At 35.8% G+C, this 26,707-nt stretch overlaps 2 protein-coding genes across 6 annotated transcripts; one reads left to right on the top strand and one right to left on the bottom strand.

Annotated features, from left to right (window-relative positions):
• On the bottom strand, nt 1-20,716 carry RWDD1 (RWD domain containing 1). Of its 3 annotated transcripts, XM_051997590.1 has the most exons (8): nt 20,319-20,504; nt 19,391-19,450; nt 9,921-9,986; nt 6,996-7,126; nt 3,304-3,447; nt 2,617-2,749; nt 1,286-1,348; nt 1-334 (listed from the first exon to the last, which is right to left on the bottom strand). In XM_051997590.1, the coding sequence occupies exons 1-8, from the start codon at nt 20,389-20,391 to the stop codon at nt 222-224; spliced, it is 783 nt and encodes a 260-aa protein (XP_051853550.1). In that variant the 5' UTR covers nt 20,392-20,504; the 3' UTR covers nt 1-221. The 3 variants fall into 3 exon arrangements, with proteins under 3 accessions (XP_051853550.1, XP_051853552.1, XP_051853551.1); XM_051997592.1 differs by lacking the exons at nt 19,391-19,450; nt 20,319-20,504 and adding an exon at nt 20,512-20,716; XM_051997591.1 differs by lacking the exon at nt 19,391-19,450 and having other exon boundaries at nt 20,319-20,502.
• On the top strand, nt 19,963-26,212 carry LOC127562122 (transcription initiation factor TFIID subunit 7). 3 transcript variants are annotated; one of them, XM_051997585.1, is made up of 4 exons: nt 19,963-20,040; nt 22,814-22,869; nt 23,836-23,932; nt 24,274-26,212. In XM_051997585.1, the coding sequence occupies exon 4, from the start codon at nt 24,315-24,317 to the stop codon at nt 25,395-25,397; it is 1,083 nt and encodes a 360-aa protein (XP_051853545.1). In that variant the 5' UTR covers nt 19,963-20,040; nt 22,814-22,869; nt 23,836-23,932; nt 24,274-24,314; the 3' UTR covers nt 25,398-26,212. The 3 variants fall into 3 exon arrangements, with proteins under 3 accessions (XP_051853545.1, XP_051853543.1, XP_051853544.1); XM_051997583.1 differs by lacking the exon at nt 19,963-20,040 and adding an exon at nt 20,880-20,995; XM_051997584.1 differs by lacking the exon at nt 19,963-20,040 and adding an exon at nt 21,059-21,344.
• Nucleotides 26,213-26,707: the final 495 nt, after the last annotated feature.

The following is a 26,707-nucleotide window of genomic DNA, read 5'->3' as shown; positions in this document are numbered from 1 at the left end:
TTGAAATTTTCAAGTCAATTTATTAAGCACAATGATGAAAGTCATCAGAAGAATATTCTCCTGAAAAATTAAAATTTTTTTCTTAGAAAAAAGAAAAGGAAACCAACACACGCTCAGCAAAGCCACAGATGCTGTGGCATTCCAGCTTCTCTGCAAGCGGAGATATAAGGATGGGGACTCGCACACTTCTGACACCATCAGTTCATTTGTCAGTCTAATCTTTAGTCACTCTCTAAATCAACTGGATTAAAATCAGGATCATCCTCTTCATCGTCCAGCTCCAAGTCATCCATTTCTTGGAACAAAGATTCATCTACTTCCACACTGTTACCAGCTATAAAGAAAAGAAAAGGCCATTTTTTTTTTTTTAAATTTCCTCAAGAACAAAAGGCACAGACATTTGCAATTCATAAAAAGAACCTCTAGATTTCTTCTTAGAAATGTAAATGATTAAATATTATTCAAAACCCATAACTTTTGATTCAGATGATAGCAAGAATGAATTTTTGCATTAGAAATAGGTACAGCACTGTCACTGTTGTTGGTCAGTCACCTCTGACTTGATGCTTTAGAGAGCTGGCTAGCTACAGCTCAGGGTGCAGCCTGAGACTCAAAGAATAAAGTTGAGTTAACTAGTCTATCCAGGGAACAAACAAAAGTTGTAGCTCCTTAAGCAATTGTCATTTTTCAGTACCTAAGTCCAGTTAGGTGATGCAGGCCTGGAGTTAGGAAGACCCGAGTTAAAATCCAGTCTCAGATGCTGTGCAAATCATTTCATCTTGTTTGACTCAATTTAACTCAGAAAGGGAAATTAACGCAAGGAGTAGTAAAAAGGGGGAACAGTTCTGGATAGAGAAAAAAAGGTCAGTGTTGGGGATAACTTGGGGATTTTTCCCAAGGCCACCAGAGCACTTGGAAATTACATGGATTTATGTAGAACAATTGAGAAAAAAAATAGTGTTGGGTACAATTTGCAAAAGGCTAGAGTGATACTGTTGCTGGATTTTTTAATACCTTTGTTTTTTCTTAACTTAGAAACTGACAGTATTCTTGCTCATAATTTGTTCACATACAGAATAATTTTTAAAATTAATAACAAACTTCAATATAATTGTTATTCAAGTATATAAAGCTGACATATTTTCAACAGTAAAGAATGCTTTTTCTAAATTCTTGATGTCTTTTTATACTGGGGATGAAATTCTTTACTTTCAAATATATTGGAAAAGAAAACACAAGCTACCAAGTTTTACATATTACAATTCTAAAGTCATAATTGACTTACCTTCTTCCAGAAACTGGATATCAGATGTGTCAAGATTGTGGTCTGTTTCAAATAGCTGTTTTCCTGAGAGAAATTAGTATAATTTCATTAGAGAGAATAGTTTTCTTCATTTTGCTCCTAAGGTCCCAAACCTCCCAAATCAAAAAAACAAAACTCAAAACTCAAAAGCCCAGACTCCCTCTAGAATGATAATGAAACAAGGAGAAATACACTGAGCTGGAAGAAACTTCAGATGCAAATAGTTCCTCATTTTATTTTTTACAAATGAGGAAACAGGTCTGATGAGCTGAAGTCATATAGGCAGGTAAGTGGCAGAGCTGGGATATGAACCTAACACCTTTGACTCCAAATCAAGTATTCCTTCCACTTTACCAATCAATCTTAATGAATTTTGGAATTTACCCAGTATGGCTAAAGAATACACGAGGTTTACTCACATTAACATGACAGCATTGTAGCTGATATTTGTGTAGCAGTTCTTGTATATTTACCTATCACTTTATAGTCATTATTTTATTTGACATATACAACACTCCTATGAGGTGAGTGCTATCACACACACACCCATTCCCATTTTACAGAAGTAGAAACTGAGGTTCAGGGAATTGAACTGACATGCCTAGATTTACAAAGCAGTAGCATACAATTTAAAGTGTTCAGGATTTGGAGTCACAGGACCTGGGTTCAAATTTCAGCTTTGCAATTTATTATTTGTACAACTCTATTAGACAAGTCACTTAATTTACTTAGGTCTCTATTCCTCATCTGTAAAATGAGTGTTAAAGATCCCTGACAGTCCTAAATCTATGATCTAAGATGAGCATCCAAATTCATAAGTAAAGCCAGGTCATCTTAAGAAATGCAGCCTTCTCTGGGATAATCTGATCTAATTCTGTCATTTTGCTTATGTGAAAACTGAGGGCCACAGAAATGAATTATTCAAAATCCCATGGGTATTAAGGGGCAAGCCCAGAATTTATATCCAGGTTCTTTCTAAGTTAGAGTTCTTTAGATTATAACAAGGTATGACAAAAAAGGAATGTGATAAGCTTTACAGAAAAGGATAATGCAGTTTTTGATTCTGGCTTATAAATATCAACTATAATAAACATTTTCCCATCTGTAAAATATTGCCTGCAATCTCCCAACTTCCTTTCCCACAAAAATATCATAAAATTAGCAAGAATATAACTTTATTATATAACTTAAAAGGTACTATCATTTTTGTAATAATACAAAGTATTTTTCCCCCTTAAAAATAACTTTTTCCCCAAATGTTTTTCTTGTTGGGACATGAACATGATGTCCCAAGAGAAAGAAAACAATCATACCACTTAATTTATTTTTTCCAGCTTGTTCTTCTTCCTTCATTCTTTTCCTTTTAATTTCTAAGAGCTCTGCATCAAACTTGGCCTTCCAACTTAAGAAATTCTCAATTGTTACAGGAGTGCCATGGAAACATTGCTTAGAAAACAAAAACAGATATAGAAGGGCCAGAGAAGTGAGTCTACAGTTCTAAAGCAAAGATTAACCTTACTTCCCCAAATTTCTGGATACTGAAGTTATCAACTAGTAATTAGGCAGGGAGGCTAAATGAACATATTTCAATCAATTCCAGTAATATGTTTAAAATTCTGCTTGTCTATCAACTAATCACTAACCAAAAATGACTCTCATCTTTTAAAATACTTAACCCTTATTATATGAATAGCTAATGCTAAGAAACAAATGTTGTTATAGATCCTAAAATTATTTTCAATCTTCACCCAACAGTTTATGGAGCTTCTATAAAGATTTTATTTTTATGGAACATTTTATTTATATTGAACATATTTAAACATTTGTATTTGTAAGCATTCAGACTTTGTGGCACAATACTTGAATTTTAATCCCATCCTAGTTATAACTCCCTGCTATTCCAATGACCAAAAGAAAAGGGGCATCATTTTTATTATAATTCACCAAGCAATAAAAATATCAATTTAGGAAATAAAATAAACCCCAAGTATTTTCCATACCCTTTCTGCTTCTTCTGCTTCTTTTTCTTTCTGCTTCTTTTCTTCTTCTCTTCTAGTTTTGATTTGATCTACAATTTCATTTAGTTTTTCTTGAACAGCTGATACTAAAGTGAAGATCATTACCATGCCAAGGTTTTCTTCTGCCTACAAGGCCAAGGAAAGGCAACATTTTCAAAAGTATTCAAGAAAACTTATCCAAGTATTCTGTTATTATTATGAACTGTTTACATAAAAACATACAACAGTGACAGGGACTGAACCTACAATAACTTCCACATGTGAAAAGTCTCATCAGTTGGCACTTCTCTAAAACTAGTTTTAAGAAAGTGCCAAAAATATTTAAAGGCAAGGCTGAAGTACTTCCTCCAGGGTCAATAATCAGTGTGTCAATCAGTCAATGAACATTTATTAAAGGAAATCAGAATGGAGCTATGAAGAAGATGAATAATATAGACACAAGGATGAACAAGTGAAAATACAAAGTCAGGAGATGGAATACTATGTGTAAAAAGCAGTATGGAGAATAGGGTTCATGGAATCACAGAGTATGTGGGAAAAGTATAAGAGCTAAGATTAGAAAGATAGAAAGAACCAGGTTATAAGTGGCTTTAAAAGCAAAACACTATTTTATACTCAACTCTGGAGGCAATAGTGAGCCTATTGAAGTTTATTGAAAAGAAAGAGTGATGCTTTAAGAAGATAAATTTGGTAGCAGAGTGAAAGATGGACAGGAGTGAGGACAGACTTGTGGAGAAACCAATCAGATAGCTATTGCAAAAGTCCAAGTATGAAGTAGTGAGGGCTTGCATTACGGTGCAAGGTGATAATATCACCAATGTGTTAACAGTATCAGAGGAGATATGTTATAAAGGCAGATTTGACAAGACTTATCAACTAATATTGGGGATGTGAGAAATGAGAGATTGAAAATTTAAGGACAGCATCTAAATTGTAAGCTGACAAGACTGGGAGGAGAATGGTGCCCTTCGGTAATAGGAAAATTAGGGAAAAAGGAGGGATTGAGGGTAAAGATAATGAATTCAAGTTTAGAAAAGTTAAGATGAAGACATCTAGCAGACATTTAGTTCAAGATGTCTGACAGACAACTGGAAATGTGAGATTGGAGATTAAAGAGAGATTAAGGCTGTATGGAACATGAGAGACCCCCTACCCAAAATGACTACTCAGAGATCACTCAAAGTAGAAAGCACAAAGATTGTTTTATAGCTTCTCATGAGAGGCAGGCAGTCTAGCTATGAGATAAGGGAAGTGAAAGTACTCACAGCAGGAGGGCCAAAGAATGAGGGAATATATACAGCTTTAATAGATTTTGTTACAAGAGATTATATCACAAGTAAGAGAGCACGGGGGAGAGGCATCTAATTGGTTGTTGTTATCTGGAGAGATTGGAATGGAAGGTTTCTGGTTTAGGGCTTAGATAATTGAGCTGACAGTGGTCAAGCTAATAGATTAAATAGTGATAAATGTCAAACACTGATAAATGTCACCAACTTAGGTTAAGTAAATATGCCTGTAACTAAAAATATAGCCTGCATATATTGTACTTATGCAGGTCATAAGGAAACACAGGAATAAGGAAAATAAAAAGAATTCACACATTACTGTAAGTTCCTCATCTCTCCACTCCACACAAGGCTAAATAAGTAATCTGAGAATCATCTGCATAGATAACTAATGATTAGTAGGTGTGACTTGGATGACGATTTAGCAAAGGAGAGTGAGAAAGGTCAGAAGAAAACCAACAAAACTCTGGAGAAGAGGATATCAAGAAGAAGATGGTGACTGACAGTGCCAAAAGGTGTAGAAAGATAAAAAAGAATAAAGACTGAAAAAAGGGTTATTAAATGTGACAATTAAAAAATCATTGGCAACTTTGGAGAGAACAGTTTTAGTTCAAAAACAAGGTAAGAATACAGAATGTAGAGAGTTATTTAGAGAATGGGAAGAAAGAAAGAAAGCAGAAGCTGCAATTGAAGATAGCTGTTCTTTTCTTGAAACTTTAATTAAGATTTTATGAATTACTTATTTATAGAAAATACTTTTAAAAGAAAACCAATTGGGACAGCTAGGTGGCATAGTACATAGAGCACCTGAAGGTAGGACCTGAGTTCAAATTTGATATCAGACACTTAACACTTCCCTAACTGTGTGACCCTGGACAAATCACTTAATCCTAATTGCCTCTGCAAAAAGAAAAAAAGAGACTTTGTCAAGTTTCTCGTTTCAATTCTTCCTTGGCTTTCTTTATACACTAATTGGACACACACAAAAAAAAACCAAGCAATCTTTCAACTTTTAAATGAATTGCATTCCAAAATTAAATTAAATGTTAAATTAGTTTTAGAACTTGGAATGAATTTTCTCATAGAAACAATGCTACAAAAGTGGTCAGATTTCCAGACTAAGACACAAATTTTTTTTTTTACAATTATAATGTAGCTAATCCGTAATTTACTGGGACTACCCTGAATTGCAGTTTCCTAGACAAGAGGCAACATACTACCAAGAAAAAAAAAAGTGAATGTTCCCACCCCTATTTTCTCAGGCCCTGAGAGGTTTTGAAATAGATTAAACTCATTTTTTCCAACTCCTTTCTGAAAATTTCTCTCTGGGTTATTAATATTTTCATGTTTTCTTACTACAGAAACCTCAACTCTATTTGTGGCCTATCTTCCTCTAAATGCTCTACATTCCAAATTTACATTTCTCCTCTTTTTCACCCTATCCAAACTCCCATTCCTTTGGAGCAACTGACCAAATTAAATGACAATGCAGAATGAATGAAGAGAACCATAATCCACATCATATATCTTTTTTTCCCCTGAAGCAATTGGGGTTAAGTGGCTTGTCCAGGGTCACATAGCTAAGAAGTGTTAAGTATCTGAGGCCAAATTTGAACTCAGATCCTACTGACTTTAAAGCTAGTACTCTATCTATTGCGCCACCTAGCTCTCCCATCATGTATACATATATATTTTTATTATAGCATTTTATTTACCAGATATATATGCATGGATAATTTTTCAGCATTGACCCTTGCAAAACCTTCTGTTCCAACTTTTCCCCTCCTTCCCCCCACCCCCTTCCCTAGATGGCAGGTAGACCAATACACCATCATGAATTATTTTTAAGAGTCAGTTTATCAATCTAAATGAAATTGGTGAAATTTCAGAAATGTAACAAAGTGTACATTGGTGGGGATATGAGGGAGACAAGTAGTTTGATACAGGGAGAATGCCCTAAGTAGTCTTTCTAAATTAATCTTGGCTTTTTGCACTCTTTTCTTCTACTTTTTAATCTAAAGAATTTCAAAAGATTCCATGTTCTTTCACAATTGATTTCACAGCACTGGGAGATCCAGAAGTAGGTAGGTTTGCTTCTTAAAATATGAGTCATTTGCAAACTGAAGAGAGACAGAGATAGAGACAGAGAGAGAGAAAGAGAGAGAGAGAGAGAGAGAGAGAGAAAGAGAGAGAGAGAGGTATTGGCAGGACTGGAACTAAAACATGTTCTTTCTAGCTTCTAGCTCTGTGCACAAAGTTTTAATTAGGGTTGTTAGAAAGCTTTGAGATTTGGCCAATGCTTATCCATATACAAATGAAATGCTAAACATTTCAAACCAATGAAATGATGGCAAGAAAATAACAAAAAAAATGTCTCTTTTTCCTTACTTGTAATTCTAATAATTTTAATATATCTGAAACATCATTATCTTCTAGATTTTCCTGGGAGAATATTTCATAACGAGGCATTTCATCTGGATATTTTTCTCCATAAGTAAACTTAAGGGTTGTCTGGACAGCTAAGAAACAAAAGGAAAGCATCATGTTAATTATCTTAAAAATTTAAAGCACATTATTTCTAACATATTTGTTGAATCATCAGTTCAACCCACAATAGCTTTTCATGTTGAATAAAACAAGGCTATTTTTTGGGTGAAGAAGCTGTCTTTTACTGTAACATTATAATGTTTGTTTATGGAACAGCAAGTAACAATAACAAAACTGGAAGCATACCAATAAATCACTCCTTAAAAATAAAAGATTTATTTTTGGCTTAGGGTTTATCATATATCTAAGAAACTAGATAGAAAAAACTTACTAGAATTTTTTCCTTTAAGAGAAAAAAGAAAACCCAAACCCAAATCCAAACCTGGCACTTAAAAAAAAGGGGGGGACTAGAGTAAGCATTACTCCTGGTTCATTTTCTTTCCAATACCTATAAGATTATTATTATTATTATTTTAAACAAGTGATTTTAAAAAACTGATTGTTTTATGCAATCAATAACCATTCCTTCATAGTGACTATATATTTCAGGCCCCAGTGTATATTCTTGATAAGGCTTTTTTTTAAAGAAAGTCTATCAGTGAATCACTAACAACAGTACCTTTTCTACATGTTGGAAAGCTGTTTTCATTATTTACAGAAACTCCTGATAAATTCAGAAATTGTTCTAAAACTTAAAAAGCCTTTTTTCTTGTTAGTCCCCGTAACCAAACAAGAAGCTGCATAAATTAATATTTTAAGTTATTATTGTGGATCTAAAAGAAAATTTAAAAATATTTTATACTAGTTGTATGTATCTTTTTAATAGTTAAATCTATAATTTTTGTTCTATAAGCATTTCACATTAAAATTACATAAAAGATTCAAATATATTTATTAACAAAAAAAAGTAAAACTGGACAAAAATTAAGTAACTTAAATTATCTGCTTTGTTTGCAATGCAATGGAACATTATTGTTCTATAAGAAATGATGAGCAGATTGATTTCCAAAAAGTTTGGACTTAAATGAACTGATGCTGAGTGAAGTAGCAGAACCAGGAGAACATGTACACAGTTAATAGCAAGATTACATGATAATCAACCATGACATACTTAATTAGTTATTCTCAGCAACATAATGATCCAAGACAATTCCAACAAAGTTGGGATGGAAAATGCTACGGGCATCCAGAAAAAAGAACTGAATGCAAATAGAAACATACTAGTTTCACTTTTTTTTTTTTTTTTGGGGGGGAGAGAGGTTTGCTTTTTCTTTCTCGTAATTTTTCCCTTTTATTTTGATTTTTCCTTCAGAACATGACAAATATGGAAATTTTATGTAACCTATATCAGATTGCTTGCTGTCTCAGGAAGGAGGAAGTCAAGGGAGAAAAAAAATTAGAACTCAAAATCTTACAAAAATAAATGTTAAAAAAGGAAAAAAAGAAGCTGCCCTCAATTAGATAACCTTAAAGTTCCTTTGTACCTCTAAATCTATTATCTTAGGATCTGTCTGAATTGTGAAGGATATGTATAAAAAAGGATCAAACAGCAACAATGTACTTTTGGTAGAAAAAAGAAGTGATAGCAAGTTTCCAGGTTTTTCCTAACCTGATTTCAAATTTTTCTTACAGTTAGACAACTCTAAATATAGAATCAGAATTTAAAACTGGAAGAGACCCTTTTGTTTTCCATGTAAAATGAAAAAACTAAATTTTGCCACCATTTCCACCTTCTTCCTTACCACATCTCCCTCTTTTCCTTGGGTCTCCATCTTTAAAGACTAAAAGCCACTATTGTGAACAATGGGGTTGATTATCAGAAAAGGCCTCAATATTTAATTTACCAATAATTAGTTTACCTCAGGATTTCATTTATCTTCCTATTCTCCAAGGCTCAGCTCTACTGATATGGAACTCAATTAACATGGATAATAAGATTGGGAAAATTCATGAACGTAACTAAGACCAGAAAGCCAATTTAATAACTTAAAAAGCTCTCTTCTCAAGTGGAAAGCCAAATCAATCAAGACTAGAAAATTTGGCAAACATGAAAAGTGTAGGACAGGACAGGCAAGATGTCCAACCTCACAAGGGGCTCAGGTGTGGGCCAGGTACCTCCTTTCTTTAATAGTGCTGAAGACATATTTTTTGGAAATCTCTTCCCAAACTTTTCTTTTTCAATGCTATAGTCTATCCTTTCATTTTTTTTTTTTTTTTGTTATTAAATGGAACTAGATCTGTGATTTCAATAATAGAACAAAGTCCCTAAGAAAGTCCCTCTACTAATAAAGATTATTAGCACCTCCTCTCCAAATGATAGGATGTTGCCTCAGCAACTGAAAGATTAATTCATTTACCCAGGAAGACAGGACTGGGACCTGGATGTTTCTGGCCTTAAGGTTACATCTCTATCCACTACATATATGTTACCTGATTATATCGGTGTTTAAACCAAAACAATACTTCAAGGGGAAAAAATGCTATTGTTATAACACCCTTAGCCTTCTGAAGACTGCTTAGCACAGCAACCCCAACACCAAGAAATTCAGAAACAATACTCATTTCTTTCATGTAGTGCCAAAATTCCCAGTCTTGTTATTAAATTATTAAATCATATCCAATGAATGGCTGTTTTATGTGGAAAATATATCTCTTGCTGATTATCTTCTCTAATTCTCTGATAAGATATGATAAATGTCTAATAATTTGCTATGAGTATTCTTACTGTAAAAAGTGATTACTTAACCTTCAATCATTACCCCACCTTAAAACACCTCAAATTCCTGAGTAAGAATTTTGGGGAAATCAAAAGAACTATATACTTACTTTCATCATTTTCTCCCGCTTCAGATGTCACAGTAATAGTGAAACTGGTTGGATTTTCTGATAATACTGTAAGAAAATATAAACAAAAGTCATATTAAAGAAGATGAACATTTTCCTCTTTTGAATATCCTACAATAATGTAGTTTTTGTGATTGTTTATAATCCTGCATTTCTCTACAAATCACTGACATGGATCAAAATATATTCTTATTAATCAGAAACCACTTGTTCATGAATAAGAAATTTCTGTTTTGATTTAGAACCTAGAGATCTATTAACATAAACATTAAATATTACATCTGGTGGGTTAATCCTTCTGAGGAAGATACATTTACTAAAGACTGAGATGAATCTCAAAACCCTTTTCCATAGTATCCCCTACCATTCCTATTACCAACATTACCACGGAAAACATTTGAGTTTTTAGTAGGAAATGTCTCTGTAGCAAACTCTACGACCAACTGCAACATAATTGTATACTATTCCAAGTGTGGCCAAAGATTGACGTGGCTGGTACACAGCCTACCTAAGAGGCGGCAACTCCCAGGAAATTTGGAGTAAAATAATTATATATTATGAAAATGTAAATAAATGAAAATAATAATTTTAAATTTAAGAATGAAACATCCACAAAAAGAGAAAACCAAATCTCAGTGTATGTTCGAATTTCTATCTGATGTTGTCAAAGATCCTAAACTATGGGAGTTTCTCAAGGGATCAAAAGTTAGAGCTAATGACCTAAAAGCTGAACAAACCCCTTCTATCAAGAGGGGAACAACATTGATGCTACACAGTACCTGAGAACACCACAAAGGACCAGGGAGTTTGTATTCAATGTTTTTGTTTCTCAAGAAGACTTCAAGTTCAAAACATTGAGTAGCTGGCATCAGTCCTTAATCTCACTTATCACTCTCACCTCCATACTTTTGCACAGGTCATTTTCTCCATCTATAGTAACCTCTATCCTGATGGTGACCTTTAAAAACAATCTTTTTTTTTTTTTTAAACCATCTCAAACCAGCTCAAATACCACTTTCTCCCATGAAGCTTTCCTCTGATTTCCATTTCATTTCTCCCCAGTTGAAAGTAATCTTTCTTGCTCCAAGTCATTATTAATCAGAGAAATGCAAATTAAGACAACTCTGAGATACTACTACACACCTGTCAGATTGGCTAGAATGACAAAGAAAGATAATGTGGAATGTTGGAGGGGATGTGGGAAAACAGGGACACAAATACATTGTTGGTGGAATTCTGAACACCTCCAGCCATTCTGGAGAACAATTTGGAACTATGCTCAAAAAGTTATCAAACTGTGCATACCCATATCAAAATCCAGCAGTGTTTCTACTGGGCTTATATCCCAAAGAAATCTTAAAGGGAAAGGGACCCGTATGTGCAAGAATGTTTGTGGCGGCTCTCTTTGTAGTGGCCAGAAACTGGAAACTGAGTGGATACCCATCAGTTGGAGAATGGCTGAATAAATTGTGGTATATGAATATTATTGCTCTGTAAGAAATGACCAGCAGGATGATTTCAGAAAGGCCTGGAGAGACTTACATGAACTGACGTGGAGTGAAATGAGCAGGACCAGGAGATCATTATACACATGAACAACAATATTATATGATGATCAACTATATGATGATCAATTGATGATGATCAATGATGATCTCCAGCAATGAGATGAGCCAAATCAGTTCCAATAGGGCAGTAATAAATTGAACCAGCTACACCCAGGGAAAGAACTCTGGGAGATGACTGAACCATTACATAGAATTCCCAATCCCTCTATTTTTGTTTGCCTGCATTTTTTATTTCCTTCACAGGCTAATAGTACACTATTTCAAAATCCGATTCTTTTTGTACAGCAAAATAACTGCTTGGACATGTATACTTGTATTTAATTTATACTTTAACATATTTAACATGTATTGGTCAACCTGCCATCTGGGGGAGGGGATGGGGGGAAGGAGGGGAAAAATTGGAACAAAAGTTTTGGCAATTGTCAAAGCTGTAAAATTATCCATGCATATAACTTGTAAATAAAAAGCTATAATAAAAAAAAATAAAGTTTATTTTGGAAAAAAAAAAGTAATCTTTCTGCCTTCCCATCATACTTATTTTGCTTTGAATTTATCTGTGTCCACTACATGTCTCTATAGAACACCTCTTGCTGGAACTTGTTGTCCTTCTGTAGCTGTAGCCTTTAAACATGTATTAAAAAAAATTTTTTTTTTTGGAAGTGTAACCTAAGACTTCTAAGATAGCTCCTGTCAAGCTATCCCAAGAGACAATAGGACCATGATATCAGAGAAGTGATGACATAATTTGCAAATGAAGTGAATTTAAGTGAGGAAGGGCTGTACGAAGTTACCAGCCTCACTTACTTTCCAGAGCCATTTGAATAAGGTGGCAAAATAGAAATCAGGTTGACTGGAGATGGCCCTGGATGCAATCAGATTGGACTTTTTAGACTAGGATCATTAACAAGTCTTAGTTTGACTTGACACCCATTCAGTGATTAAGGCTAGTTAAAAATGAGGCTAAGAATTAACTAACTAAATAACATCTGATAGGGAGGATCAAGATATAAACAGAAGATATCAAAATGACTACATGTTAAACCTCAAAGAAAAATGTAATTTGGCCATAGACCCTCCCCCCAAAATTCCTAAAAGAGCTTAAATTTTTTTTTTAAAAAAAAAAGCAAATTAGAGAAGTAGAAGAAAAATTGGCAAAATAAATGAGAATGAAAAAAATCATGAGAAGGGCCAAGAGTGTGGGAAAAGATATAAAAAAAATTTACTAAGTTAAAAAAAAAAAAAAAAAAAAAAAAGCCCAAACCAAAAAAACCTCCCTAAAAATGGGATTAGAGAACTAGAAAATGAAGTACAAAAGCTTACTGGAAAAAATAATTCCTTAAAAATCAGAATTGAACAAGTAGAAATAATGACACTATGATCAAGATATGATAAAATCAAATCCAAAAAGTGAAAAAAAAAAAATCTAGAAGAAAACGTAAAATTTCCTATCGGAAAAACAAGTGACCTAGAAAAGAGATACAGGAGAGATAATATAAGAATTATTCAACTACCTGAAAGCTACAATTGAACAAAAAAAATCCTGGACAATATTTTTCAAGAAATTATCAAAGAAAACTTCCCTGATATATTAGAACCAAAGGGTAAAATAGAAATTGAAAGAATCCACTAATCACCATCCAAAAAAGATCCCAAAATAAAAAGTCTCAGAAACAGCCAAATTCCAGAATTCAGAGATCAAGGAGAATATTGCAAGAAGCAGAAATGAAACTGTCCAAATATTGCGGAACTACAGACAGAATTACACAGAATCTGACAGCTTCCACATTAAAGAACCAGAGAGCTTGGAATGTGATATTCTGGAAGGGAAAGGAGTTAGGATTATAACCAACAGTTACCCACCCAGCAAAACTGAATATTTTGGGAGGGGTAGGGGGAGAAGAGAGAAAGGCATTTAACAAAGCAGAGGACTTTTTAAGCATTTTTAATGAAAAGAATGGAGCTGAATAATAATAATAATAAAAATTGACCTCCACATACAAGACTGAAGAGAAACAAAAGGTAAAAGACACAGGAAAGAGAAAACAAGAAATTCAATAAATTAAACTTTATATTTATATATGGAAAAGTAGTATTTGTTAATTCTCAACGACTATAAGAACAATCAGAAGGAGTATATGTAGACAGAAGGTGTGGACCAAATTGATTTTAATGGGATACCCCAAAAAACAAAATAAAAGGGTGAGAAAGAAAATTGCACTGAAAAAGGGAGGGAGAGATTGAATGGAGTAAATTATTCCATATAAAAGAGGTACGAAAGAGCTATTATAATGGAGTAGAAGATAGAGGGCAGGAAAAGCTTATACTTTACTCTAATCAAATTTCCTTTCAAAGAGGGAATATAATATATACACTCAGTTGGGTATAGAAATCGCTTACCTTATAAAGTAAAAAGGGTTTGGGGAAAGTAGAAGAGGGAGGTGGGGACTAATAAAAGTAAACACCTGTGGGGCCAAGGAGAAGCATAAAAAAGCAAAAAAAAAAAATGTGATATACATAAAAAAAATGTATATATGTATATATACAACAAAATCCAACAATGAACAATGTAAACCAGAAAAATTCAAAATGGGTAATGATTTACACATAAAGGGTGACACCATAAGCCAGTCAGAAACCATGGAATAATTTATCTGTCAGATTTATGGGTAAGGGAAGAACTTAGAACCAAAGATAAAGAGAACATTACAAAATATAAAATAGATCATTTTGATTACACAAAATTAAAGTTTTTGCACAAACAAAACCAATGCAATTAAAAGGAAAGGAGAATATTGGGGGGGGGGAAATTTTGCAATAAGTATCTTTGATAAAGGCCTTGTTTTTCAAATGAAAAGAGAACTGAGTCAAATTTATAAAAATACAAGTTATTCCCCAAGGGAGAAAATGTCAAAGGATGTAAACAGACTTTTTTCAGATAAAGAAATCAAAGATATGAAAAAATACTTTAGTCACTACTGATTAGAGAAATGAAAATCTGAGGTACCACCTCACATCTATCAGAGGGGCTAATATGACAAAAAAGGAAAATGTTGGATGTTGGAAAACAGAAATTAATGCATTGTTGCTGGAGTTGTGAACTGATCCAACTATTCTATTTGCAACTATGCTCAAAGGGCTATAAAAAAGCCCCTATTCTTTAATCCAGCAATACCATTGCTAAGTCCATATCCCAGAGACATGTAAAAAAGGGGAGAAGGACCTATTTGTATGAAAATATTTATAGCAGCTTTTTTGGGAATGGCTAAACAAAATGTGATATATGATTATAATGGAATATTCTTGATATAAGAAATGATAAGCATTACAGAAAAACTGGAAAGTCTTACATGAGCTGATGCATATGAAGTGAACAGAACCAGGAGAATATGGTAGGCAGTACCAGCAATGTTGTTTAAAAAAGAATTGTGAATGACTTAGTTACTCTCAGCAATACAATGGTCTAAAATAGTCCCAAAAGACTAATGATGAAATTATACTATCCACCTCCAGAGAAAGAACTGATGTATTGATTGACTACAGACTGAAACATGCTATTTTTCACTTTCTTTCATTTTTTAAATGAGTCTTGTTATACAAAATGACTAATATGGAAATATTTTACATAATTGCACATGTCTAACCCTATCTGATTGCTTACCATCTCAGAGAGGGGAGAGGGTTAGAAACTGGAATCCAAAACTTTAAATAAATTATTTTTTAAAAAGGAATCAATTTGACTTATTCCCCACAGCTACTAAAGTAATGCCAATTCAATAGTTTATTAAATGGAGAGAGATACTGGGACCAGATGGATCTTGGTCCCAGGGCTGGACGAAACTATCATCTCAAAGAATCCAGCCCTGAGTATTGAGACAGCAAGCTTTTTTATAGAATAACAAGAACAGTGACATAATGGGGCCTAGGTGGGGATAACCTAATGGTGGGGGAGGCCCCTAGCATGACACAATGGAGGGAGGTTACTGATATTTTAATGACATCTAAAATGGATAAACCTTTATCCTGTCAAACATTAAGAAGGAATGTCTATAACCTAAAGATATTGAGATATCCTCTCAACAACCATTTAAGAGGGAATGATTATAGTCTGGGGTTTTGGGGCAGAGCAACTGAGGTAGACCTTTATCTCATCAAACATTAAGAGGGAAAGGTTATAATCTGAGGCAGAATAATTAAATAGGACAATTGGAGAAACTGGGTCACGACATTAAAAGGGAATTTTGATACAACACACTAATGATTACCATGGATTATGATTAATTTATGAATGCTAATAGTGTCTAAAAACAGATGGACTAAGGTGATTTTGCCCAACACTTGCAAATGTCAGTTTTGTGAATTATCCTTTATAAATTCAATGACAACTGGTTAATTTGAACTGATTTTTACAAAACAGAATCTTTCCAAATCTACCAGTGCCTACTAACAGATCACAAAGTGCTTAAAATACAGTCCCTATAGCTATTTGTAAGGTACTATCAAATTAGTTACAAACTGTTTTCTCAGAGAAAGAAGAATGGCAAATCCTGTTTTCTTTATGCTGATTCACATATGGAACTCGTCTTAATAACTTAGTTACAAAGTGCTCAATATCATCTCACTTTGTTTTAGAACATAATCAACAGCTGTCCATGTTTGTGATTTTGTTTCACCCCTCAAAAAAGGAAATTCAAACATAGTGATAATATAAGCTAGAAACAATGGAATGTGGTTCAAACATAGGATATATGCCGAGAAGGTAAATCCACTTTCCAATTTTACTATCTCTGAATATTTTCACAGCTCAAGCTACATGGCTTCAGAACTGAAAGTCCTAGAGGACATTCTCTATTAAAGATTCCAAGACTTTCAGTCCCAGTTATTAAGGGCTATTTTACAAAGTACAAATTTAAGAAGGCTCTCTACTTAAGAAAGATTAGTGTTTTGGAAAAGCACAAGGCTGGGAGCAGGGAGACCTGGATTATAGGATTTATAGCTAGAAGGGACTCTTCTAGATCAGCTAGTCCAAACCACTCACTTTAAAAACCAGGAAATTGAGAATCAGAGAGCAAATAATTAATCACACAGGCACACAGATGTAAACAGCAGAGGTAGTATTAGAACTCTTCAGATCCATAGTCAATTGCACCAGTCTTTCACCCAAGTTCTCCCGTGTGAACTCAGGTAAGGCACAGGCTCAGGAAGGCTAAAGTGACTAAATGTATATCCCACCTACCATTTTTGTCCGTGGCCCTTCCCCTCTACCTTCTCAACCAGACAATAAAGACATCACCTCCCAGAGATTAAAAGATTTACACAATCTCATAGCATCATAGATTAGGAGCTGAAAAAGATCATGAAGGCCATATAAATACAACCCCTTCACTTCCTAATTGACAAAACTGAAATCAATCGATTTGTCACAGGTCAATCAGCTAGTAAATGGCAGGTCATTAATTAAAATTATCTGATCTGCTCTTCACAATAATCCTGAGAGGTAGGTATTAGGGAAAAAAAGGAGTTGAGGGAGGGGATGGATTAGATAGATGGTCTTTAAGGTCCAACTCTAAATCTGATACATAGTTCAACCTTGTGCCAGTCATTTAACCTCTAAACTTCAAGTTTCCTTATTTGTCAAATAGGGAGGTGGGCAAAATGGATCACTCTTCATTCCCATTTAACTAGAGACTAGTGAAGATCACAAGTTACCATGGAGGCTGTTGGAATCTTTATAAACTGCTAACTCAATAGAGTTCATAGATTACTGATCTGATCTTACAAGAAGATGTTTTGGGCCAGAACCTGAAACTAGTTACTAAGTAGAACTAATTGATACAATGCTTGTGTTCACACCTTTACTCATTGGAGTTCACAAGTAGGGGAGTTCACAAAGTTAACTTTGTGAATTCACACCTCCCTTGAAGTTCTTGGGGCCAGAGAGCACTATGGGAGAAAACCCATAATCCCTCTATCTCGCATCCCACAATTCCTCTCTCTCGTATAAAATAAACAGACAGAAGGCTCTTGGACAGATTTCACCAGAATTACATGAAGAGTGGAGCTGGAGTGAAGGCTGAATAAAGCAGAGGCAGAAGCAAAGGACAAAACTGCAAGAGCTCTTGGAACCAAGCAGAGAGATAGGCCTCAACTAACCAGGCTATTCTGGAAGGAGAAAATAAACGTTTGTATTTTTACCAGCTGGCTGCATTTGGGGTAATTATTGATCTGAACTGATACTAAGGCTGCCTCTAAGAAAACCTCTCCTTGAGAAACGTGCTCTCTCCCCCAGAGAGAACCATCTATATTACTATTTTAAAGAAGAACAAGAACATCACATTTTGGCGCCCTGAACGTGGGATTGACAAAATCCTGATTCCAGTGGAAAAGCCTCTGATCCTGATCCAGTGGAAAAATCTTCCTGACCCAGAAATTAGGGTGAGTGCAACAAGGAAATTTTGTTAAAAGAGTTAAAGTAGAATTTCAGCTAAAATGGGACAGATGTTTAGAAAACAGCCTTCTCTTTCTGTTCAAGGAAAATGTTTAGAGAGCATTCAAGGAAAATGTTCAGAGACCATTGCTAGACTTATAAAAAATCAAGGTTTAATTATAACCTGGGAGCATGTCGTTGAGCTTTTAAAAACTGTACAGCACACATCTTCTTGATTCTCTACAGAAAAAAACTTGGATCCAAATGAGTGGAAGTTAGTGGGAGAACAGCTAGGTGAATTCTACAATTCTCATCCAAACTCAATTTCTAAAAATATACTTTGTACATACAATTTAATACAATTGGCTATAAGAAATTATTTAAGTGTTAAAATGAAGAAAAAGAAAGTGCAGGAGGGAGAGGTGCCAACTATACTAGGTGAAAAGGAGCAAGAATCAGATAAGAATGGAGTTAAGTACAATTCTGAGTGTGATACTTGACAGCAGGAGGAATTAGGTCATTCCACATCTCATGACCATCCCTCCTTAATTAACCCTTCATGGGTGAAGGAAGAAGGGGGAGGGAGAGAGGCAGAAACACAGTCGGCTTCTCCTGTGAAGCAGAATATGACAAGATTAGAAGAGGCATTAATTAAGGTAAAAAATGAAGGAGAAGATATATCTGATTTTATAAATGCATATACTGTGACTGAAAAGCTTGACTCTTCAGGACAAAAAGAGAGAACTATTCTACTTATTTTAAAAGAAGATGATCACCACAGGAGGCCTTAAGGAATGCACATCTCTGTGGTTACTGAAACACCACAGAACAATCTCTTCCCTCCAGATCAGAGCTCCAAAATATTCAGAATACAGTCCTTTAAAAACTCATCTAAATCTCTTTGGAGAAAAGAATTACTGATACTTATTTCTGAATTCCATTCACTAATAGAAAGTGCAACTTTGGTGTCTGTTTTTCTGTAATGTAAAATTTTTTTTCTTAATGTCTGCCACCATCTGATTCTAACCTCTCAGGTACTCCTTTTTCCTGATTTTTTTTTTTAACCTGGAGTGATTAATAGCATTTGGTACATATAGTAATTATTTCATAAATAATTGATTGACAAATCAATATAAATTATTTTGTGTGTTTCATGAACATCTTTGACAGTTAAGTATATGGACCCCTTCTTGGATTAATGTTCTAAATGTAAAACAAAATAAAAAACAGGATTACAAATTTGTTATAGGATATAGTGTATCAAAAGTCAAATAGTGTAGTTTAAAGCTTAAAACTGGGATACCTTGTATGTATCTACAGATGAATAACATATGTAATACATACTTTATATATGTATATTAGCACTGTATGAGTATGTATGAGCAGCTACGTGACACAGTGGATAGAGTGCTAGTGATGGAATCAGAGACCCCAGTGAAAGTTCGATTCAGATACTTAGCTTGTGAGCCTGGTCAAGTGATTTAATCTGTTTGCCTCAGCTTCCCCATCTGTAAAATGAGCTGGAGAAGGAAATGGAAAAATCACTCCAGTATGTCTGCCAACAAAATCCCAAAAGGAGTCACATAGTCAGACACGACTGAAAAATATCTAAATAACAACAACAACAAAATACATATATATTTAAGAACAGGAGTTCTTAATCTGGAGTTTGTGGGTGATTTTTATACACATATGCATGTGTAAACACATACATGCACAAATACATGTTTATACCTCCTCCGATATTTCTACATAAACGCACATATTCGTATTTATATATACAAATATGAGCGTCTATGTAGACACATTATAAACACATATGTATTGTGAGTGTAAGAAAGTTCAAAAGCCCCAAGTAAAGAACTCCTGTTCCATCTAATCTTAGGTTAACTCCTACTGTCTACAAAAAGCAGAACTGCCAAATGTTATTTTAAAAAAATTTGCACGCCCTGCTCATTATAGCATGGAAACTAAATTGCCAGTAACTTAGTTACAGGCCCCGCACTTCCCACGCCTCCGCGCAGGGTCCCGGCCCGCCCAGGGAGACACGCAGGGAGGCCCAGCGACGAAGCCCGGCCCAGGACATGCCCGCAGAAGGAGCGAGGCCCAGGTAAGACCGATTTTCAGTCCGTACTTAAGAGACGCTACGACCCCACTGCGGAGGAAGAGGAGGGCCGGCCGGTGGGAGGGAGGGAGGACTCTGGCGCAGGCTCTCCGCCCAGCGGCAGCGCCGAGATTCTGCGTCCCCGTGCTGGGACCCCGGGGCCCTGCAGCGCGCACGGGAGAGGGGCGCTTCGGCAGTGCCAGGCTGGCCGGGGAGCTGCGCCGGGACCAACCCCGGGCACCAACAAGCTGCAGTCCTCCCCCTCCCCCACCGATCGTAGTCACCTGTGAAGGAGTCCGGATAGATGGACTCCAGAGCCTCTAGCTCGTTTCGCTGCTCCTCGCTGTAATCCGTCATCGTGGCCCGAGCCGCTGGCCCATGGAACGCTCAGACATGGAGAGCTCGAACCTGGAACCCGGGGCCCGCCGGGTTGGCGGGCGCAGGCGCAGGCGCAGAATGCCCTGGCTTAGGACTCACCGGGGTTCGCAGCCAGGCCGGAGCCTGATGAGGGAGTGGGAGAGGGAAAAGGGTGGGGGGAGAGGGGATCGCCACCCCCTCACTTCCTTCTGGCTCTATGGCTCTCCAATCGGCTGCTCGAGTCTGGCCAGGTTGTGAAAACTAGCCTCGCCCCTCTGCTGGGCGAAGTCACTTTGGATCGCGAGATCGGGCGTTCCCTTGTGGCTACCCACCGCCTGTGAGGAAAGTCTCGCGTTCGTAGGGCCGCTAAGAATGCTGATCGTTGGTAGATGCTTTAAGATAGGGCGTCACGTCACGTGCTGACATCGAGCTAGGGAGGCGGGGCGCCCAGGTTGCCAGCGGAAGGGGCTGTGAGTGGGAGGGGCCAGCATCAAGTCGCATTCCCTCCCAACTTCCGATTCCCAGACACTCAGATCGAGGAGTGAGGAGCAGTGTTTGGGATGCATACGTCTGCTTGGATGCATACGTCTTCTGCTCAGTTGAGGTTAGTTATTTTAGGGAATTAGAAGAGATTTTCCTAATCTTTTAAAAAGGGCCCTTATTTTACGGATGTGGAAACAGGGACCAGGGAGGGAACTGTGGAACTAGACTTGTGAAGTGTTTGTGGCGGAGTTGGGATGTGAGCCTCGATCTTTCCCGAGGGGCACCTCTATGCCACGTGACCGCAGCAGAACTCTCGCGCTGCTTGGGCTGTTGGAGGTGCGCCTCGATCTTGCCGCCATCCTGAGCATAGCTGAGGCAGCTGCCTTGTGGTTGGCGGATGCGCCCGCTTGTAATCTCTGCCGACCTTAGCTGGATCCCTCCGGGGGCGGGGGAGAAGCTATCTCAAACAGGTAGAGTTAAGTATTTTTTCCCTTCGCCAGAAGTGTTGAGGATTTGTTAAGGTCCTGTTGAGGATTTGTTAAAGACTGTCCCTTGTTTTCTGAGGAAACCGCATTGGAAAGATTGTCTTATTTATCATAGGGAACTCTGCCTATTTGGCAAAGCTGATATTTCAATCCCGGTCTTTTTTTTTTTTTTTTTTTTTTTAAGTAGATGTTGTCTCCATAAAAAGAGATACGATAAGGAGATAAAATATTAAAGCTGAGCCTTGAAGAAACTAGTGAGACTTGATGCATGACACTCAAAAGAGCCTATCAACAAACCTATTTTCGAGGCTGTATTATAGACTGGAAGTAGAAAAAGAAACAAGGCGTTTCCAAACCATAAACAGTTTGATGCATTTTATCGAATTTTTTTTCTGACTTTGAAAAGACTTAGAATCTAGAGAGAAAATGCTGAATCTGTAAGTCATTTTGATCTAATTGTAATTTGGAGGGGAATAATATCAAATTAGCCAGAAAGACAAGATGGCAACCAGATAGTATTTTTAAGTGACATGGAATAAGAAGCCAGTGAAGGTTGGGGATAGTATTGTGTAGTGGTTAAGAGCACAAAAGACCCAACTTGGCTATTACACGTTACAATTTTTTTATGACTAAAAACTGACCCGTTTGCTGCAACTACAGTTGGTGATTGAGATCCACTGTTAGGATGGGTTCTGTGCCCTTGCACAGGTATGTGGAGGGTAGGGTGTGGATGCTGCAGAAGGTAAAGGTTTCCCAGTCTATTGCTGTTAAAAAAAAAATTTGCCTGAGTTGAAAACAGAACACTAGAGAAAACATTTGTTGTCTTTTTTTTTTTTCACTTGGCCCCAAGACCCAGGACTCATACTTTTAATGTAATGTGCCTAAGAGATAAACATCATTTGTACCATGTGTATATATGTTTATACAATCGAAATAATTATATACTAGTTTATCTTTCATTATTCAGCATCTCCTATATGTCAGACACTGCTGGATCCTGAAATTTGAAAGACAAAAATGAAATGGTTCTCTGTTTTTTAATATAAATTTTTATATATATTAACTTAATCTACCCACATTGTTTCTGATAGCTATGCTGTATTCTCATTAGGTTGCTTATCCATATTCTGTTGGAAAATCAGTTTGTTTCTAGTGTTCTGTTCTATAAGTAGCACAGGTCTGAGCATCTTGTAAGTATTATTTTTACATGTCATATTTCCTTGATAATACAGTCTTCAATTTATATTTACATGCACAATTATGTACAAATTTGATTGCTCTTCAGGAAAAAAAAGTTTATGGTCAGCGGTGAACATAGATAACTATTTTTCCACACTCTTACCCTAAGTTTTTATCATGGTTATTATTTTTTACAGGTTTAGTATACTAATCATAACTGATATTTGCATAACATTTTAAGTATACAAAGGGCCTAACATGTTATTTCTTTATAGGTGAGGATATTGAAGCTTAGCCAGGTTGTGACTTGCTCGTAATCACCACCCAACTGGTAAGTCTAGAACTTATGCTTTGAATCTAGGTCTATCCAGATTACAAGACATCCCGTTAAATCAGGCTATCTAGCTAGTATATATTGGTAATTTGCTTTCCTTGAATTGTGAGTGAGGTAAATGTTGCATTTTGATTTGCTGAAATGTCCTTATTTACTATTGCAGCTTTACCTATGAAATGTAATCTGTATGTTGGCAAATCAGTTTTTAAATCAGTGCTTGCTTTAGAAATTTGTATTTTTCATAAGATTATATTTACGTGAAGTCTTATTGTGATGCTTCATTGCCAAAGCTATGTCAGTGTAACACAGGCTCTGGCAAAATGTTATCAAGCTGGACAGGCATCTACTTCAGTCCTACATTGTCCAGGGACCAACCTAATTTTCAGAAAGCTACTCCTATGTTTTTGACTATATCAGTTATCAAAGACCATTCCCTAAATGAAAAAGGGTTTACAGTCTACATTAGTACAAAGGATATCCACATTGATGAGGTTATATATATATTTGAAGTTTATTATGTGTTGGTATAAATGTTTTATTTGTATATTTTAGATCACTAGCATTTGTTAAATATTTATTACAGAAATTTTCCCATACTATTGTTTTCCTTTTCAAGTTTTTTACATTTCATTATGCAAAAATAGAATATATATACTAAAATATGTTGTCTAATAATTTATTACCATGTTCCCTTCACATGTTTCAGGACTTCATTGGATCTTTCATCTCCTTTGTGAGGGTATATACCCTTCATAATCTGTCTCATTCTGTACAAGTCCCTCTCTCTTCCCATAAAACCTGAGCTAGAGAAAGGGAAGAGATTGGGCTGAGAAAGGTATTAGTCGTCATTGTGATAAGTGGTAAAGATTTCTGTCATAGGTTTAAGTCTTCATTGTGTTAAGTAGAAAAGATTTGTGACTGAGGTTTGTTTTTTGTTGATTGTTTTTTGCTTTTCTTCTGCAGTCTCTTTTGTCATCTTCTAACTATGCCAGAGGAGTGGATTGGCCCTAAATCCAAAGCCTAATGTACAATCAGAAACTAAATAGGAGTCTTTAAAGAGGTATAGTTTTGCTCTGTTAGGGAACTTGTATTCATTTACTCTAAGAAAAATTAAAAAACTTCATTATCACTTCATCTTTTACCAAAAGCGATCATAGTTATTTGCATTTCAATTTCATTGCTTCTGCCTACTAAAAATTAAAATGTATAATAAACCTGAAGAAAATACTTTAGAAGTTCTACTAGGATATAGTGAATTAGGATTATTCTGGCAGAACTTTAATAGCAAAAGTATTTTTTAAGGGATTGGTTTGCTAATGTGTTCAACCTATGGTATTTTGGTGTTTTTTTTTTTTCACATATGCTGTGTTTTACATGATTTTTTTTTTCTTTTATTTTTAGATCTCGAATGAGAAAATCATTGTGAAGCAGGGTGACAGGAAATGACAATTACAAAACAAAAGATGAGCAAGAACAAAGAAGATGCTCCCCATGAGTTGGAAAGCCAATTCATATTACGTCTACCTCCAGAACATGCTTCTACTGTGAGAAGGGCAATACAGTCTGGAAGTGTCAACCTGAAAGATAAATTAACCATTGAATTACATGCAGATGGACGTCATGGAATTGTCCGAGTAGACCGTGCTCCATTAGCAGCTAAGGTGGTTGACCTGCCCTGCATTACTGAATCCTTGAAAACCATAGATAAAAAAACCTTTTACAAGACAGCAGATATCTGCCAGATGCTAGTGTGCAGTGTGGATGGGGATCTTTACCCTCCTCCAGAAGAACCAGTTGCCACTACTGATCCGAAAGCAAGTAAGAAAAAAGATAAGGACAGGGAGAGGAAATTCATCTGGAATCATGGTATCACTCTGCCGCTTAAGAATGTCAGAAAGAGAAGGTTCCGTAAAACAGCCAAGAAGAAGTACATTGAATCACCAGATGTGGAAAAAGAAGTAAAGAGGCTTCTCAGTACAGATGCAGAAGCTGTCAGTGCCCGATGGGAGGTAATTGCAGAAGATGAAACAAAGGAAGCAGACAACCAGGTTTCCTTAGCAGGTCTAGATATTTCCTCTCCAGGAATGAGTGGCCATAAGCAGGGCCATAGCTCCTCAGAACATGATGAGCTCAGGGAGATATTTAATGATATTAGCAGCAGTAGTGAAGAAGAAGATGAGAGAGATCCTCATGATGATGAAGATATAAACATCATTGACACTGAAGAAGACCTAGAGAGGCAACTACAAGACAAGCTTGATGAATCTGATGAGCAGCGCCAAGAAAATGAGGAAACAAATCAGATGGTCGTGGGAATTCAGAAGCAGATTGACATAATGAAAGGTAAACTTCAAGAGACCCAAGTGAGAGCAAAACGACAAGAAGACCTCATCATCAAAGTAGAAAATCTGGCACTCAAGACTCGTCTTCAGGCTGTTTTGGTTGAACTCAAACAGCAGGAAGAACGAGAGAAGCAACAGCTCAGTTCCTTGCAGGAACAGCTAGAATCACTCCTGGAGAAATAAGAGTCCCCTGCTTGCAAATTCACTGTTGTCCTCATATTGGTAATTGTCTTACATTACATCCTTTGGATTGAGTCCAATATAGATTGTTAATACGGATATTTGATTTCACCATTTTTCTTTTGCCTAGTTTGAATTCATCCCATTTCTTTCTCTATAACTGTTTTTTGCTACAAACTTCTACACTAGTAAGAAAAGGTGTTAAGTAAGGGAAGAGTAGTTGTAGAAGAGTATTGGGATTAATGACTTAAATTAGTTTAACTTGTATAATTCCTACACTTATTCCAGGGCTTTGCTTCTCAGTATGAAAATTTATTATTGCTTTGTGGTAAGAACCAAGTTATCTTTGAGGATAGACGCTGTAAAGCTTACTTTGGGATATATTTTAGTTTCTTAACTGTTTTAGATAACTCCTCCTATGGAGATGCAAGTCTTATATATATAGTGTTAGATAATTGCCATAGCAAATAAAAATGGCAGTCATTCATGTCTGTAACAACCTACTGAACATTTATCTCCCTTTTTTTTTTTTACTTCATTAATGTTGATATTCAGTGGATAATGAGGTTATTTTTATGATATGTTAGAATCTTTGATTTTTACAAAAGAGTGATAGGCCTTATTTGGCAACTTTTAAGGCCACATTTTTTTTCCTCCCCTTTGTGATTGATAAAACTGCTATTCGGTTTTCTAGTGTTATGTATGTTTTTGTTTAACTCTTTGACCACTTGGAATTTATTATAATAGGGTTCCAAGTTCATTCTTCATGTTATGATCTGATTTTTTCCAACTATATTAAAGAATGATTTGACTCCCTATTCTAATTTGTCATGTCTTGAATTTTTTTATTATTTAGCTCCTGGAATCTGTTTTGTTCTCTTGCAAACTTCTTTTGTATAATCTAGCAGATTGCATACAAATTTCTAGTTGCATGTTTTAATATCTGGAAGAACAAGTCAACTATCATCATCTAGAAAGATTAATTTTCATAATACAGTTATGCCAATATGTATATACTTTTGATATGAGGCAGTATATACCACAGGAGTCAGCAAACTGGCTCAGTCTGGTTTTGTACCAAAAACTTATATACAAGTTTTTTGATGAAGTATAAAACAATTTTTAACTCACACACCATACAGAAATAGATATCAGGCCAGATTTAGCCTATTTTTTTGACTTATTTACCAGCCCCTAGTAAAGTAGATAGTCAACCTTGAAGTCAGATCTTGGTACAAGTTCCAATTCTAATACACTATGAGTACCGAGTTACTCAAACCCTTCTGTCCCAGTTAATGTCATAGTCTTGTGAG

The sequence above is a fragment of the Antechinus flavipes genome, chromosome 4 (genome assembly GCF_016432865.1).
Source record: "Antechinus flavipes isolate AdamAnt ecotype Samford, QLD, Australia chromosome 4, AdamAnt_v2, whole genome shotgun sequence".
NCBI lineage: Eukaryota > Metazoa > Chordata > Mammalia > Dasyuromorphia > Dasyuridae > Antechinus > Antechinus flavipes.
Note: the sequence above shows the minus strand (reverse complement) of the source record. Positions and strands in the feature narration are given on the sequence as shown.

What these genes read in the sequence shown, in the direction of transcription:
- RWDD1 (XM_051997590.1), bottom strand. Translation starts at nt 20,391, where the DNA reads ATGACGGATTACAGCGAGGAGCAGCGAAACGAGCTAGAGGCTCTGGAG. An exon ending in TCACTTGACCAGGCTCACAA is followed by an intron (nt 9,987 to 19,390) that starts GCTAAGTATCTG and finishes ATTTTCTTACAG; the next exon opens with TATTATCAGAAAATCCAACC. An exon ending in TGGAAAAAATAAATTAAGTG is followed by an intron (nt 1,349 to 2,616) that starts GTATGATTGTTT and finishes AATTTCTCTCAG; the next exon opens with GAAAACAGCTATTTGAAACA.
- LOC127562122 (XM_051997585.1), top strand. Translation starts at nt 24,315, where the DNA reads ATGACAATTACAAAACAAAAGATGAGCAAGAACAAAGAAGATGCTCCC.